Raw genomic sequence first — 16,476 nt, forward strand, 5'->3', positions numbered from 1 at the left:
TTTCAACGCATTTGCAGCAGGCACGTATTTAAACATGACGCATGATGCACATGGTTTACATGATGCAACGAAAACTTATTTTGCCATGACGAGCAACACACGACACTCCAAACACATATTTTTAATTTGCGCTCTTTGTAAGAGAAGTCACCGGCCGCCAATGTTCAACCCTGTTTCTGATGACTTACTGTCCAGCAAAGTATAGTTTTAACCCTGCTCTAACACACCTGCCTGTAAATGTCAAGTGAACTTCAAGAAGTTGGTTATCTGGTTCTGGTGTGATTGATTAGGGCTGGAGCGAAACTCTGCATGACAGTAAGTTCTCAGGATTTTAACCACAGGGTTGAAGACCTCTGCATTTCTCTCCCAAAATCAGCACAGAAAATGCAGGAACTGTCAGCAGATTTCATGTGGACCTACTGATAAGAAACAACATGAGATATGTTCACACTCACCTCTTTCATCTGTCTCCTGCTTCATTGTGAATCGCTGTGCATCTTCATATTCATCATAAATCAAATAACTGCCATCATTTGATTTAATAATGTCTCGTAATGTCTCTTTAAGATCGTCAGGAGAGCTGTTTCTCTCCAGTCTGTAGTGTCTGCTAAAGCATTTTTTTATGATTTTCTGTATGTTGTCATTGACTTCAGTCTGATCTGAGTCATGTGTTGTGAGCACCAGTGTGTGTTGATAAACACTATCAGAGAAAGAGTTGAGGATCATCTCCACATGCTCTTGATCTTCTCTTGAACAATCATCATGTTTAAAGATGAGAAGGATGAGATGAGGTCCTGGATGAGACAGATCCACACACTCTCTCACTGTCTGTATGATCTGATGATATGAGAGGTTCAGCTGGAGCAGATGAGGACAGTTGATGATCATCATGTCTTTTCCTCTGACTCTCTCAATCTGATGATCATCTGGAGGAGCTTCACTATCAAACGCTGATCTTCCCAACATTAAGTTTCCCACTCGACTGTTTGTTGACACATCTTTACCCACCAGAATAATCCTCACTATAAAAAGAATCACACATTAAATATGTTCAATCCTCAGTATCACACACTGACACAACACACGTCATCTGTAACATGTTTCTCTGTGTAAGACTTACTGTTAGGAGGTTCGGCTTCTTTGCTGTTTCTTCTCCTGCGAGCAGGATTGTGAATAACAGACTCTGCAGTAAACAAAAGCATTACACTTATATTAAACTCTGAGATTCATAACAATAAAATATATCAATAGAAAACAACATTTTCTGTGTATCTCACCTGTGCTGTCAGAGGTGGACATGATCCTGTTCTCTGTCTCTGTATTTAATCTTCAGGGGTCGGTTGCACCAGCTGGACATAAAAACGTTGGGTGTAAGCCCTATGTCGGGCTTAGCTACGTCTGGCTTTGTGAAAAATAATAACACCTGTTGCACCATCTGAAGCTACAGTACGACCAGTCACATCTATGCTCAGCGTAGACGATATGCATCCCTGCATATGCATTTAAACTCAGTAATAGTTGAGACGCCATTCACATTACTACGGTACAAACTTACATTTACTCCCGCCAGCTAATAGATGATAGAGAGCTTTTCCTCCTCTTACACAGTTGCCAGTGTGCTCTTCTTTAAGATGCATGCGTGACGTGCAGACCCATCAAACACAATCTGCATTAACTAAATGTATTTCCCGTTTGCACAAAAAGTAATAATTTGCTGATTAAGTTGAACATTTTTGAATTTAAATGAAATTAAATGAAAGCTTTTAATAAGTTCTTTAAGATCTCAGACCTGCACTACACCTAAATTGTGCATTCTACAGCGCATTTTACGTTCAGATAAGTTGTACGACCGGTATATGTCCAGCTTGTGCAACTGGCTCCACAGACGATCATCTTTTAGCCAGAGAAAAACCTTCAAAAATGTTCATCAACTTTGCTCATCACTTTGGTCATTCTTATTCATCGTATCATCTGTTAACAAAATAAAGAGCAAAATTAGACAACGTCATAAAAATGCAACATGTTATGTTGGTGGTCACCAGCTTACCAGCACCAAAACACAACATATGCTGGTCTTGCTGGTATGACCAGCATGGGATGCTGATGCTAATGCTGGTTTGATGCTGGTTTAGCTGGTGCTAATGCTGGTTTGGTGCTGGTTTTGCTGGTGCTAATGCTGGTGCTGGTTTGGTGCTGGTTTTGCTGGTGCTAATGCTGGTGCTGGTTTAGCTGGTGTTCACTACCAAACCAGCACCAAAACACAACATATGCTGGTCTTGCTGGGTTTTTCAGCAGGGTGGTACACAAACAATACAATGACACTGCAAAGAGCAGGGGTGGGCATTGCTGGTCCTGGATTTGCCACAGTCATGAAATTTGTCCAAATAAATCCTCCTACCAGTGTTTCTAAACCAAGCGGGCCTCACCCTTAAGAAAATTAACCATGGTTTTATTGTGGTAAAAGTGTAGTAACCATGTTTTTTGTGTATTGATTCTTATCAGCAAAACTATGGTTTTACTACACTAACCATGGTTCATGGTTTTTAAAAACCATAGTTGTCAAAATCATGGTTATTTTGTGGTCACCATGGTAACCATGGTTTTTGGTTTTAACTGTAGTAAAACCATGGTTAATTTTCGTAAGGGCAAGATGACAACGCTATTCAAAATAGGACAAAACAAAGGTTATAATAAGCCAAATCAATCAAAAATCAAGACATTTCTTATTGTTTGGTCATTTATAATGCCAAGCTCTAGTGTATTTAATTAGGTAGGAATTGAGAGAGTGAGCGAGGGCTTCAAATAGTGTTGTGGACAATAGAATGGGCCCTGAAATTAAAAAGGTTGAGAACGTCTCGGTTACGGATGTAACCCTCGTTCCCTGAAGGAGGGAACGGAGACGTCACGTCGTGACCGACGAATTGGGAACTCGCTTAGAGAGACCAATCTGCTTCGAATACTACTAAAACGCCAATGAACTTGGCATTGAGATATTTGCATAATGCTGGCGCCGCCCCGCCAGGTGCGTATATAAGCAGCAGGTGCAAATAGGGAAATTAGCTTCTTTTTCGCTGAGAAAGCCGGAAAGTGTGACCGGCCGTAACAGCAGGTGGCAGCACCTGTGGCGACGGGACGTGACGTCTCCGTTCCCTCCTTCAGGGAACGAGGGTTACATCCATAACCGAGACGTTCCCTTTCAGTCGGTCACTACGACGTCACGTCGTGACCGACGAATTGGGAATCCCTACCAAAACGCCACTAGGGGCTGACCTCTTCCAGTGTCTGCGTAAAAGCCCTCCGGTTCCACTTAAGGAGGAGGAGATAGGTTTTAGGGCAGAAGGCCGGGCACTAGATGTTCCTTTAACCCCACAGAAGTGCCAGCGACTGGGAAGCGCCCTACCTGAGCGGGATAGGAACGCTGCGGAAGCCACCACCCGTCTTAAGGGCTAATGGTGGGCGAAAGTCAACCGTAGTTGAGGAATAAAGACAGCCGTGGCTGTGTAAGCAAAGCAGTGCTCTGCTAAGGGAAACGTGGGCTGGTAGGATTAACCCCACGGAAAAATACTCACAAAGGAACCCGGTGGGACACAATGTGGAGCCCGAGCCAGACACGTAGGTTCGCGAGGATACAGCTAGTGAGAGGCTGACAGCCAATGCTCCGCAACAAAGGCTGCCAAGGCAGCGGAGGAAGAACAATTCAAACCATTACGCATTTTTGTTCTGAAGGCCTTCCATACTGACACAGTTATGAAGCATCAGTTGGAGGCTGCAAGCCGACCTGCGAGACTGTTCTCCGTGCTCCCCCTGGTGAGGAAAGAACACGAGAGGATACAGGCTCGATACGAACACTGTAAAATCTAATGAACGTATTAGGTGTCGCCCAAGCAGCAGCTCTACAGATGTCTGTTAGCGAGGAACCACGAGCTAAAGCCCAAGATGAGGCAACACTCCGTGTGGAGTGCGCTCTCAAATTAAAGGGGCAAGGAATACCCTGAAGATTATAAGCCAGGGTGATAGTATCAACTATCCAATGAGACATCCTCTGCTTAGTGACAGCTTTCCCTTTCTGCTGGCCACCATAACAAACAAAGAGCTGGTCTGAGGTCCTGAGGCTTTGCGTGCGAACCACGTAGAGTCGCAGTGCGCGTACGGGGCACAACAAAGCCATGGTTGGGTCTGCGTCCTCCGGGGGCAGCGCTTGCAAGCTCACCACTTGATCTCTGAAAGGAGTGGTGGGAACTTTGGGCACGTAGCCTGGTCTGGGCCTCAATGTTACGCTCGAGGCAGCAGGACCAAACTGAAGGCACGAATCGTCAACAGAGAATGCATGTAAATCCCCTACTCTCTTCACTGAAGCCAATGCTAGCAGGGTCAGAGCTTTCATTGATAAAAGCTTCAGACTCGCGGCTGCAAAGGCTCGAACGGGGGGGCCTGAAGGGCTTTCAGCACCATGGACAGGTCCCAAGGAGGAATAGAAGGAGGGCGCGAGGGGTTTAGCCTACGAGCGCCTCTTAAAAATCTAATAACCAAATCATGCTGGCCAGCTGATCTGCCGTTGATAAGTGAGTGAGTGACGAGCAGAAATAGCGGCGATATCAACTTAAATGGCGAAGGGACAGCCTACCATCTAACCTTTGTAGAAGATATAAAGCACAATGTTAATGGGCATTCTCTGGGGTCCTCGCGTTGCAAAGAGCACCGGGTGACGAAAAAGGTTTCATTAAGCGCGTAAGCCCGTCTTGTGGACGGTGCTCGAACCGCGTCGATGGTGTTAGATACCGTTTGCGATAAATCACCTAAACCTTGCGCGCGCTCACGACCATACATGGAGATCCCACAGGTCGGGGCGCGAGTGCCAATGTGCCCCTTCCTAAAGAAAGAAAGTCCTTCCTCAGGGGAATCCGCCAGGGAGGGCTGTCGCGAGGAGCATTAACTATGAAAACCAATTCCCAGTCGTCCAGTACGGACGATTATAAAAAAGGCTCTCCTCGTCCTGCCTGACTTCGCACAGAGTCTGCGCGATAAAGCTCACTGAAAGGAATGCGTCTTTACGCATCCCCCGCGGCCAGCTGTGTGCCAACGTATCCACGCCGAGGCTGCCCTCGGTTAGTAAACAAAGTAGGCGACAGTGGGTATCGTCCGGCGACGCAAACAGATCCATCTACGCACGACCGAACTTCATCCAAATTAGCTGGACCGTCTGGGGGTGGAGTCGCCATTCGCCGGGGGCACAGCTCGGGAAGCGCGTCTGCCGCTGTATTGAGCGTACCCGGGATGTAAATGGCACGAAGGGACCTCAGATGATTCTGACTCCAAAGGAGGAGATGACGAGCGAGATGCGACAGGTGACGAGAGCGCAAAACCGCCTTAACGGTAAATAACGCAACAGTCGCAATGTTATCGGTGTCGGCTAATACATCCTTCCCTCGCATCTCCATAGCGGAGCGTACAAGTCCCAGATATACAGCGCACCGCTCGCGGCAGTTGGGGTGCTATGCACACCCCTGAGACTGCAAGCCCGTCATACGTGGCTGATCATCCCGTGCTGAGGGCATTGCAATATACAGAATGCCAGGAGACCCCTCAGGGGCATATCTTCTATCGGAAATGCCGGGTCTACCCCGGGGAAAAATTTAAATGACACGCAGGTGCAATGTTTACACGGTGTATGTCGGTGTGCCACGCTCTCCTCGAGACTCGATCGTAAGCCAACGCTGAAGCGGTCTCATATGAAGCAGCTCGGGCGGTGTCACAGCCGCAGCATGCTGTCATATGTCCTGGAGCTTCTGAAATTGTTTCAGAGGGACCGCGTACTTCCCTCGAATTAAACCGAGGCAAGTCAGAACTGACTGGTTGCGCGCTCTTGTAAAACACGCCAATTAGTCGATCGAGTCTTATTTCCATACTGAGAAAAAGGATCCTCTGCACGGGGCAAAGTTGCTCTTTCCCAGCCGACCTGAAGACTTAAACGAGCGAGATGCCGAAGCATTAACTCTCTGTGTTCGCGCACGTCTGCCAAGAACGGGCTATTATAAGTCGACGTAGCTAAAAGCAGAATGCGAACAACGCTCTCTCTCTGATATTTTAATGCCGTGACTACATGGAGACACGGAGAGAGAGAGACAGCTCGAATGGTGTACTTAGTATTAATATGCCCACCCCACGACGCAGAGCGAAAAAACGGTCTAAAGCGAGGGGAGATGGACACATAAAGTACACGTCTTACAGGTCTAAGGCTGCAAACCGATCTGAATATTGAAATACGAGCCCCGGCGTTATCATCCAAAAAGAACACCTTCGTAGAGCCGGTGCGTAAATCAAATCGATCGTAACCCGCCGCGTATTTTGGGTACTATGAGATAAAGGCTGGAAAAACCCTATCATCATCATCTCGGTAAGAGGGACCGGCTCGAACATCCTTCGCCAACAGGATATCGACCTTTGCACGCAGTACATGTGCATCGGACGCTTTCACCACAGTGAAACGAAAGCCCGAATTTTGGGGTGTGCCGGATTCGTAACCGAGGCGGATCGTGCGTAAAACCCAACGAAACGGGCTGGGAACTGAAGCCAAGCACCCAGGCACCGTACGAGGAGAAATAACGACACTACCGAAGTACCCGCGGTGGGGCAGCGAAGCGAGACAGGTGGGACTGCCGGTGCGTCTGCTGTGACAGCATAAACATCTACAGTATGTGTGTGTGACACTGACCTGAGCCCGCTGAGGGTAACGGTCGTCTGGTCTCCTCTACGGAGAGCGCAGACTCCGATGAGGGTGCTGGTGGTCCGGTCTCCTCAGCGGAGAGCTCGGACTCCTCAGGTCACCCGCTGGCGATAGAGGAGAGGTAGGGGAGCTGGTGTGTACCCGCTCACGGCTCTCTCGATCCTCCGGAGACCTAGAGAGGGAAGAGGAATGCACTCTTATGTGTGGTTAAGTGGGTACCGGCCGAACAGCCGGTGGAACATATGCAAACCAAGGATTTTCCACCCGACCCTCTATCGGGGGAAGGAGCTCCATCTCCTGAAGAGTGATCCTCTGCCAATCCGGGTCGCCCTTCACTGGCCACTTAAACTCCCGAATTTCACGGGAAGCGGCTAAGCGGGCGGGGCGAGCTGCTGACGACCGGTTCCCCTGCGCTGCCGAGATGGGGTCCGAGGAGGGGAACGGAGGTGGTCGCCGCAGGACGCCGACGGCGAGAGGCAGACTGAGGAGCCGGCGTGGTGGACCAAGGGCAGCTATCTACCGCCGGGACATGATCTAGGAGATCGCCTCAGTCTGCGCAGCGGAGCTGTACGACTCCCCTGGCTCGCCGAAGAGGCCGGTCTGTGAGACAGGAGCATTCAAGTTGTTCTCGTCTGCGTCCGTCATGTCAGCCAGACACAGCCAAAGGTGGCGATCTTGAACCACTGTGGTGGACATCGCACGACTGAAGGTCGCGGGCTCCCTCGTAAATCCTTGGTGAGCCTGCAGCAACGTTATTGCGTGCAGGGCCGAAGCCGCCTCTCCGGCATGCCTGATGGGCAGCGTCCGTAACCGGACGACTGTCTACAAACACGGGAGGAAAGGGGTGGGTGGTCCCTCCAGGAACGCATCCCGCTCCACTGAAGGGGTCCCCGCCCTTAGCGGCTCCGTTGGTGAGGGAGGTGAGGGGTGAAGCTGAACGGCCGGACGGCCGCAAATCACGTCAGCTCTTTGTGCCGTCGGGAAAGAAAGGCACAGGAGGAGAGGACCGAGAGGCCCGAGCAGCTCCGAAGTACCAATCATGTGGGCGGGACGGTTCGGGCGGAGAGGGGTTAACCTTTCCAACTCTACCGTCTCCGCCGCTCGCGGGCACGGCCGCCATCTCCGGAACGACTCTGCCTCGGAGGAAAAATGGACACCCCTCTGATGCTGCAGAAGTGACGGGACCAGAAGGAGGTCCAATGGATTCGGCAGACATCGTAGAACACGACTCTGCAGTCTCCACCGGAGCCTCAACCGGCTGAGGATGAGAAGGCCGGTAGGTGGAGGACGCATCCTCCGTCCTACTCAGCGAGTGACGCGAAGGGCGCCCTGCGAGCGCTTGACAGCCGCACCATGGCGGCGTCAGCACTGCAAAGGCGCGGACAGCGTTCCCGTAGAAACGACAGTCGTCTCCGCAATCCAAGAGGGTTATGCTCTCACAGAGAGAACAGAAACTCTCCACGAACGCAGCCCCAGAGTGCTCGATGCCTGAGCACGAAGACAGCGCTCGTGACCGTCACTGGAACCCTTATACTTCTCGCATCCAAGATCGCACGGGCGAAAAGCTATCCTGAAAAGGACGCTGATCTCCGCATATACGAGAGAGTGGCTGCCTTTAACAAGGCACAAAGCTCTCTCGTATCACTCTTTTAGGGAAATTCACTCAGATGCTTAGTTGATGAGCGCACAGGAAGGCAACGCACACACTAAACTCAAAACAATAAACAGGTGTAGAGCCGTGGAATAAGCGAAGCGTCCGCTGTGATACTGCTAGTTCAACCAACTTCAGCAATCAAATCCCAACAGAGTAAAGTAGCTTCTCAGTAGCAGATACTGCCGGCTTTCGAAGCGATAAAAAGCTAATTTCCCTATTTGCACCTGCTGCTTATATACGCACCTGGCGGGGCGGCGCCAGCATTATGCAAATATCTCAATGCCAAGTTCATTGGCGTTTTAGTAGTATTCGAAGCAGATTGGTCTCTCTAAGCGAGTTCCCAATTCGTCGGTCACGACGTGACGTCGTAGTGACTGACTGAAAGGGAACCACTGCCCTATACCATTGAATAGTGCACTATTTGAGGAAACAATCATTTTTAGTGGTGTCCAAAATCATAGTGGAAATGACTGAGTGCACACATTCAAAACCAATGTACTACAACAATAAGACAACAATCAATGTACACTCACAGCTAACCGCTACTTGTCCACTGAGACTAACAACAAAGGAATTAAAAGAGGTTTGAGGGCCAATTTTGTTAGGAGAATTGATGAGGACTTTTAAGAGGTTTTATTAACAGTAAAGAGGACAAAATGCAATGAGATAAATTAAGATAAATAAAGGAAGATAAATACTTCTAAATGCATTTACTAGAAATAAAAACGAAACAAATTTAGACTCTAAAATTCATAAAAGTTGTGTTCATCTGTCAACTTGTTGGATACAACGTGTAAGTGTCAAAAACTTTTATTAAACACAGAGTTTATTTTTTGCGATAATCCAAAAATGTATGAAAAAATGTATGGGCATTCTGTTGAGGGAAACTGTGTCTTCTTAACTTCAGTTGAGATCAGTGGATCATCAGAAACACGACTGAGATCCATTGATCCAATAGACTACTTGTATAAGCCATTTGGATAAACAATAAGACAGTTTATGATTTATGTACAGAATTGTTATTGTAAAGTTTAACCAAACTTTAATCTCTACAAGCTGAATTTGTTCAGTAACTCTTAATGCACTGTGTTTATAAACTTTGTGCTACACTTGTATGATCAAAAATAACCATAACAAATCACACAACTCTTCTTCTGAACACTGAACTAATCTTTAACACAAAGATTTGATTATAAGTCGATTCAGTAACAGAAGATGAAAGTGAAACTATCTGACGTTGCTGCAGTTCATTCAGACATTTATTACATTATTTAATGTTGCTTCTAATATTTACAGACACATATTACAAATACACAAATATATAGTCTTTATGTAAATACCTGTATGTTAAGGTTTCTTCGTGCTTAGATGATTCTTTGATTATGTCCTTCATTTGAGCAGGAAGAGATCTGAGTTTGGGTTAAGTCAGGAACAATACAGAGGTAAAAAGTGAACAGACAGGTTCTGCCAGTCACATGTTTTAAAGGAATCGTTCACTCCAGAATGAAAACTTTATCATAAATCACTTACAAGTCTTTGATTGTCAGATATTTTTAATGAAAACCTGTGGAAACTTGTGAGTCGTGTCACTGTCCTGTAGACTGCTATTCAACCACCACTATTCCATCGCCACCATTTGCTTTCCATGTTGGCGCGTTCACGAGCAGACTACGCAGTAGACTGTTCTCTCCTCGAACTCTTCTAGTTATTATTTTCTTTCTATTCTCTCTTTCTCTCTCATTATATCATCATTTCACTCTTGAGGATCACACAGTGTTCAACACAAATCTCTTTTCATCTTCTCTTGTCTCTGCTTCTCGCTCTTTAACCAAGGACAATTCCACTTACATAAAATTTGATAATTTACTCACCTCATGCCATTCAATATGTTTATGTCTTTCTTTGTTCAGTCAAGAAGAAATTTAGTTTTTTGAGGTAAACATTTCAGGGCCTGTATTTTTTGGGCAAAGAGTTGCTCTTGGTATATAAAAAATTCTTATACATGTGGCTGTGATTAGGACAGACTTTGCAAACCTACGGGTGACGTCACGGGGAATACATCCATATTTTATATCATTGGCAGTGTGAACTAAACTCAAACGATTCCCAGACAATTCCAGGGATGGATGTGCGTGCATCTGACACAAGGCATTTTGTGTGTGTGCAAAACTATATACATTTCCATTGGATGCACGCACGTTGTCACGTTACATTGCATCTGGCCGGAAGTAAACTTCCGGTCTGTGCTTGAGGTTTGGCAGCCGATCTGTAATTAACATTGTATAGATTAATTTGCTATATGTTTAAAGGGCACCTATTATGGCCTTTTTACAAGACATAATATAAGTCTCATGAAAACACACTGTTTTAATGGTTGTACCTTTAAATGAAAATGAAAATATTTAGACAGAGCACTCCACTATAAACAATTATACAAAGGAAATATACAGCATTTGCACACACACTATCGTTTTTCTTCTTTAACTTTTACTTCTTCCAAGAACAGAAAGCTGTGGAGCATGTTTGTTTGATTCCTGTTCTTTGATGTCTTGTTGTTTGTTCTAAACTGTGTTTGCAATGGTGGATTGGTTACTTTTCTTCACCTATCCTAATGTTTTAATGTACTGTAGATGTCGCCAAATCAGTGCTGCCCTGACAACCTGTTAGACTAATAATTTGAATAAGAAATCATTTGTATTGCGTATAGTGTCGAACGCGGCCATCCGCGTGTAGCCGCGGGGAGTATACTCGAAAAGCTGCGCGGACGCGGAAAAAAGGTATACCCCGGCCTTAAGTGGGTGGGGCTTTATCAGTGTGACCTCACATTGATAAGAGAATCAAAACAGCATGTCTAATGAGACTGCTTTGGTTTAATTAGGATTAAAAAACAAGGAGCATGTGGTTTTTGTTTTCATTGTAGGGTGGTTGTGTTCACACACTGACAACACACATTCATGTCCAAACACCTTATAAAAGTGGATTTTGCATATCAGGTACCCTTTAAAAGAAACCTGCACCATGCTATGAGGGATAGGGGAAAACACAAACACATTTGTTCCCTTTCAGTAGTTTTTGAATAAATTTTATTAAATAATATTAAAATACTTTATAGTAGGGCTACACGATTATGGCGAAAATTGTTTAGGCTACTGTATTTGCACTGAATTGGAAATTGAATTGCAAGGCTGTATAGAACAGTACACCTTTGCAGACTTATATACGCTACTGACAATTTAATAATATTATTTTAATATAATCAGTCGTGAACTAAAGTAGGCCGGTCTAAAGCATAAAACTCCAGGGTTGAAAATGAGTCCCACTCCGGCCTGACCCCAAGCTTTACGAACGGGAGGGGTGAGCTGTGGACTGAGCCATTGGTTACAATTCAGTGTCTTACCACTAGATGCTGCCAAAAATCTACACACTGCACCTTAAAGCAACCCCAAAACGATTTGATTTATAACCTCACACACAAAAAAATTAAAACAAAAGCAGTTATTGACTCATTTCAGGCCTTTTATTATTACTATTACTGCACTTTATTCATTATTTTAAATGCATTGATTATTACTACATTGCCTGAGGTGAAAAATCATTTAAAAATAATAAACACTGATATAAAGAAATGAATGTATAAAATCATATTAAAATGTGTTGAGATTAAGGAAGATTTATGCAGAGCAGCATGAGAAGTTTTAAAGAGGAATAAACATCTTCCCCTTTTAATAAACAAACAAAATCTTTCAAAAAAAGTTATAAATAAATAAATATAAAGAGGTAAATCAATAAAGTGCATCTTTAACATCATTGCTTGAGTAACACTATGTCTACACAATCTAAACAAATTACATCTTTACACACGCGCGCATACACACACACAACAGCACAAATCAATCTGAAAACAGGTCAAAGGTCACATACACACTACCCAAATATAAAAACACAGAGTTAACCTTACGAAACGGTGTTGTGTTAGAATGATGCTATCAGATTGTTAATTCATTGTCATCCACCATGGTCTTAACACTATGAGACTATAGTGCATGTCTAAAAACATGGTATTATCATGTTACACATCTAAAAAAAAAAAAAAAACACTATAACACCATGTTACTTTTTCATTTAGTGTAAATTCCAGGCCGTCAGTGTCTTGTTACTTTGGGTAAAGTGTAAAGTCCTTTATTGGCAAAAAACACTCAGTGAACACACAGATGATTGGATTTGGAAGAACCACTGCGGTAAATGGCACCAGAAACATCATCTTACAGACAAGAGAGCGAGTGGTCTCGTGATTCGTCTATACAGATTAGCTTCTCGTGTGAAGTGAAACCAGAAACAAACCACCAGATGTTTCAAGCTACAAAAATGGGAATTTAAGATCATCATGTAGTAAAAGTGAATGAAAAGCCCTAAATGGTTTTAAAGGGCACATATTATGCCCATTTTACAAGATGTAATATAAGTCGCAGGTGTGTCTAGAATGTGTCTGTGAAGTTTCAGCTCAAAATACCCCACAGATTATTTGTTATAGCATGTCCAAAAATGCGCTGTTTTCTTGTCTATACCTTTAAATGCAAATGAGCTACAGCTCCTCACTCCCTCACCAACAGACAGTGAGCGCTTTTGGTTAAAAAAAAATAGTATCTTTAGCCACATTAGATGTGCTAACAGACAAATTTAGAAATATTTTGGGTAAAATTAACAAGTCAGTCAGTGGCTGTGGGCGGGGCTTTATTGGTGTGACATCACATTATCAAGTGAATCAAATGGCATGTCTAATGAGACTGCTTTGGTTTAATGAGGACTAATGTTGGGTTGTTGTATTCACACACTGCCAACACACATTTATGTCCAAACACCTTGTAAAACTGGATTTTGCTAAATATGGGCCCTTTAAATGGAATACATACATTTAAACATCATCTACAACCTCAAATCTTCAAACAAACTCTTATGCATATACTATCAGATCTGTAAGAATTCAAGTCTATAATCCACAGTGCATTTACTGACATATAATAAACTCTATCATCATGACATCACAATTACACATAAGATTTCATTTCATTAAGGGTTTATCTTATGATGCTCATTGTAAATATATAAACCTTTCATCTATCCAAAACAAACATTTCAGAGAGATGTGGAGGTTGAAGATAAATTTCCACATGATCTTTATAAGAATCTGTGTTAAATTACTGTAGCTACTGGCAAGGTTAAAGGTAGGGTTGCAAAGGAGCGGAAAGTTTCCGGTAAATTTCCGAAAAATTTACATGTCAACTTAATCTGGGGAATTTTTGGAAATATTCAAAATTCTGAACTTGAACATGGATGGGAATTTATGGGAATTGTTTGGAAATTTAGAGGAGTTTATATAAACTGTATCATATAGAAACATAACAAGCCACGTTAACAAATCAGGACCTTGCTGTAGAAGTGACGTGATTACAGGAAGCGAGCGGAGTGGCGGAGTCTCAGCGGAGTCGAAGAAGCCCCTCCCATGATGTAAATTTCCACGTTAATGTCTCGAATGACTAGAATTTCACGCACAGCTTTCACATGCGAATGAAGCGTGTGAACTCAAACGTTCAAGCGTCCAACTATGCGCAAATCGCGCATGTTTGCCGCCTCTACCGCCGCTGGTGGGAATGCACTATTACACTCATCAAGTGTATATATATATATATATATATATATATATATATATATATAAATTGCATTAAATCTTATTGTTTTAAACTAAATTAAGCTGCAAGATTTTTTAACTACATTTAAGTTCCCTGTTATAGGCAACTCTGCATTTATTCAAATTCCCAATTTATTCCCATTTATTCCCGTTAATTCCCATATATTCCCATTAATTCCAATGGAAAGTTTTCAGCCTTGAAAATTTCCAGAATTTTGCAATCTTAATTAAAGGTCAAAACAATGCAGAAATAACAATTATTGGATAAACTTTCTAGTAACGTCAGCGAAAACACATATAAAAGGGAAAAGATAAAGACTAAAAACAATAAACTGTGCACAATAAGAGATGTGCATCTGATTTCACATCAATTTTTGCAGGATCTCTTCAGTGCAAATATAACAAGAACAGCAGGTATGAGCACCTGTCTCTCTTTTGCTAAAACTCATCTCGGGTTTTAAAAGCTTTTTCTCTTTCGCACAGTTTAAACATTTACAGATCTCAGGTTAAGCTTTCTGTTAGTGGTATTAGGTTAGTGTTAATGTTGGAGCGAGATGATAACTTAAACATTTGAACTACGTCTGATTTCTAAATCTGACAGACTGATATGAGTCCTCTACAGATTGAATGTGCAGTATTCACTAGCATTAGGTCTTCATCGTATTTTTTGACTCTTCTGTTCACAATATTCACGTAACATGCAAGAGAGACATACAGGTTTGTTCTACATCCACATACGATGATGCATAGATTCATAAGCCATATGCACAAACACATCTGACAACAGTCATTTTGAAGCACCTTTTTTCTTTTGCATGTCGCACATGCAAATTTTCACTTGGTTTGATGGCTGTGGCGTCTTTTGAACGGTCTGCTTTTGAATAAATACAGAGAACGGGTCCCATTTGAAATCTTATAAATGCTTCGAAGAGCTCTTAGATGATTTTTCTGCTTTTGAGGATCCAGGGCCGGGCCAGGTTCCCGTCAACCCGCGCCGACTACCGGACGAGGCTTCGGACTTTCCCAAAGTGGCGGCTCGCTTGTCCTCGTTGGATTTGGAGCCGCCGTCCTTTCCTTTCCCGCTATCCTGAGAACCCAACTTCATGGGTCCCAAAACAGTTTTAGCCACGCTGGTGAGCTGCGTTACAAAGCTAGACCTGTCACCTGGAGACCCGGCTCGTGATTTGCTTGCGGAAGGTGAGCGGGCAGTTGGAGATGGAGAGGCAGGAGTCTCCTGACGCCTTTCATCCTGAGGACATTTGGTTGGAGTTTGAACTCTTGGTTCAGTAGATTTAGATTGAGCAAATCCCGCCTCTAACACCTGTGGTCCTAAAACTTTAGTTGCGACTGAAGAAGGCCCTGTGACGTTCACCTCTGCCTTTTGAGAGAGTTTAAATGACTTGCCGGTCTCTGGGGAAGTTGTTTGCAATAAAGAGGTTTTTCCTGCATCTTTGCTTCTCTCTGAGCTTTTAGGATCTTCGGTTTGAAGGCTTTTAGGTTTGGTTTCCTGTCCTCCAGTGGTCTGACTCATCGGTGTCCGGTCTGTGGTCTTGCCAGACGTATCTGTACCGACTGACTGACCCTTTCCTACATCCCTGCCTGCTTCTTTTCCTCCAGAATTGATAACGACTGTGTTTTCAGACTTAGCGACACCTTTCTCCTTCCCAGTGGACTTGACAGGGTCTGATAAGTTTGCTTTAACATTCACAGTATCAGTGGTTGTTGTAAGTTCAGTTTTTACATCCTGATTCATGAGCTGGCATGTCTTACGCATCGCGTCCGTGCCGGGTATGTAAGCAGTAGTCTGATGGGGTGGAGAGGGTGGGTTCCCGGGTGTATTCTCTCCCTCAATCTCCACCAGACTCTGCAAGGCATGCTCGCAGTGAAACGAATCCCGGCGGTATTCCGCGTGCACGACATCCAGACCGTGTTTCCGCATTGACACGCAAAGTCCGCCCTTCCGCTCCGAGCCCATGGAAGACGAGGATGATGATGGAGCAGGCGGTCCGAGTTTCTCTGCAGACTGAACCCGCTGAAGGAGAGGAGATCGGGGCGGTTCCGCACTCTTTGGCCGAGGCCGTGTAATCGGAGGAGAGGCATGGAGCTTGCCGGGGAACGCCTGGGTGGTGTTGGAGCTGCCGACAGTGTGTCCGGCAATGGGTGGAGGGGAAGAGGAAGTGGGGGACGGAGTGTGAGCCAGCGGGGACAGAGGAATGTTTCCGGCAGATTTGCAGCGGGCGGAGCGATACTGCCGGTGGAGTTTAGGAGACAGGCCATACAACGAACTCGGCCGCATGTGTTGAGACGTTGCGGGAGAGTTTGGCGTGCTGGACGCTGGAGAACTGCTCTGAGATGAAGTGCCTGGTAAAGACAGAACGGGACAGCACACATAATAATTAAACTCATTAATGC

At 44.7% G+C, this 16,476-nt stretch overlaps 1 protein-coding gene and 1 long non-coding RNA gene across 3 annotated transcripts in view; both read right to left on the reverse strand.

Moving 5' to 3' along the window:
* Positions 1-1,120: 1,120 nt before the first annotated feature.
* LOC135768419 (uncharacterized) lies at positions 1,121-9,849 on the reverse strand. Its single transcript, XR_010542168.1, has 3 exons — positions 9,719-9,849; positions 1,278-1,971; positions 1,121-1,183 (listed from the first exon to the last, which is right to left on the reverse strand). It is a non-coding gene; the product is annotated as an uncharacterized lncRNA (long non-coding RNA).
* A 1,895-nt stretch (positions 9,850-11,744) lies between these two features.
* The window catches only part of mast1b (microtubule associated serine/threonine kinase 1b), a 30,624-nt gene continuing 25,892 nt past the window's right edge, over positions 11,745-16,476 (reverse strand). For both annotated transcript variants that reach the window (XM_065278279.1, XM_065278280.1), the window contains one exon: positions 11,745-16,425. In XM_065278279.1, coding sequence (XP_065134351.1) covers positions 14,978-16,425 — 1,448 coding nt within the window. In that variant the 3' untranslated portion in view covers positions 11,745-14,977. The remainder of the gene's footprint in view (positions 16,426-16,476) is intronic.

The sequence above is a fragment of the Paramisgurnus dabryanus genome, chromosome 3 (assembly GCF_030506205.2).
Source record: "Paramisgurnus dabryanus chromosome 3, PD_genome_1.1, whole genome shotgun sequence".
NCBI classification, from domain to species: domain Eukaryota; kingdom Metazoa; phylum Chordata; class Actinopteri; order Cypriniformes; family Cobitidae; genus Paramisgurnus; species Paramisgurnus dabryanus.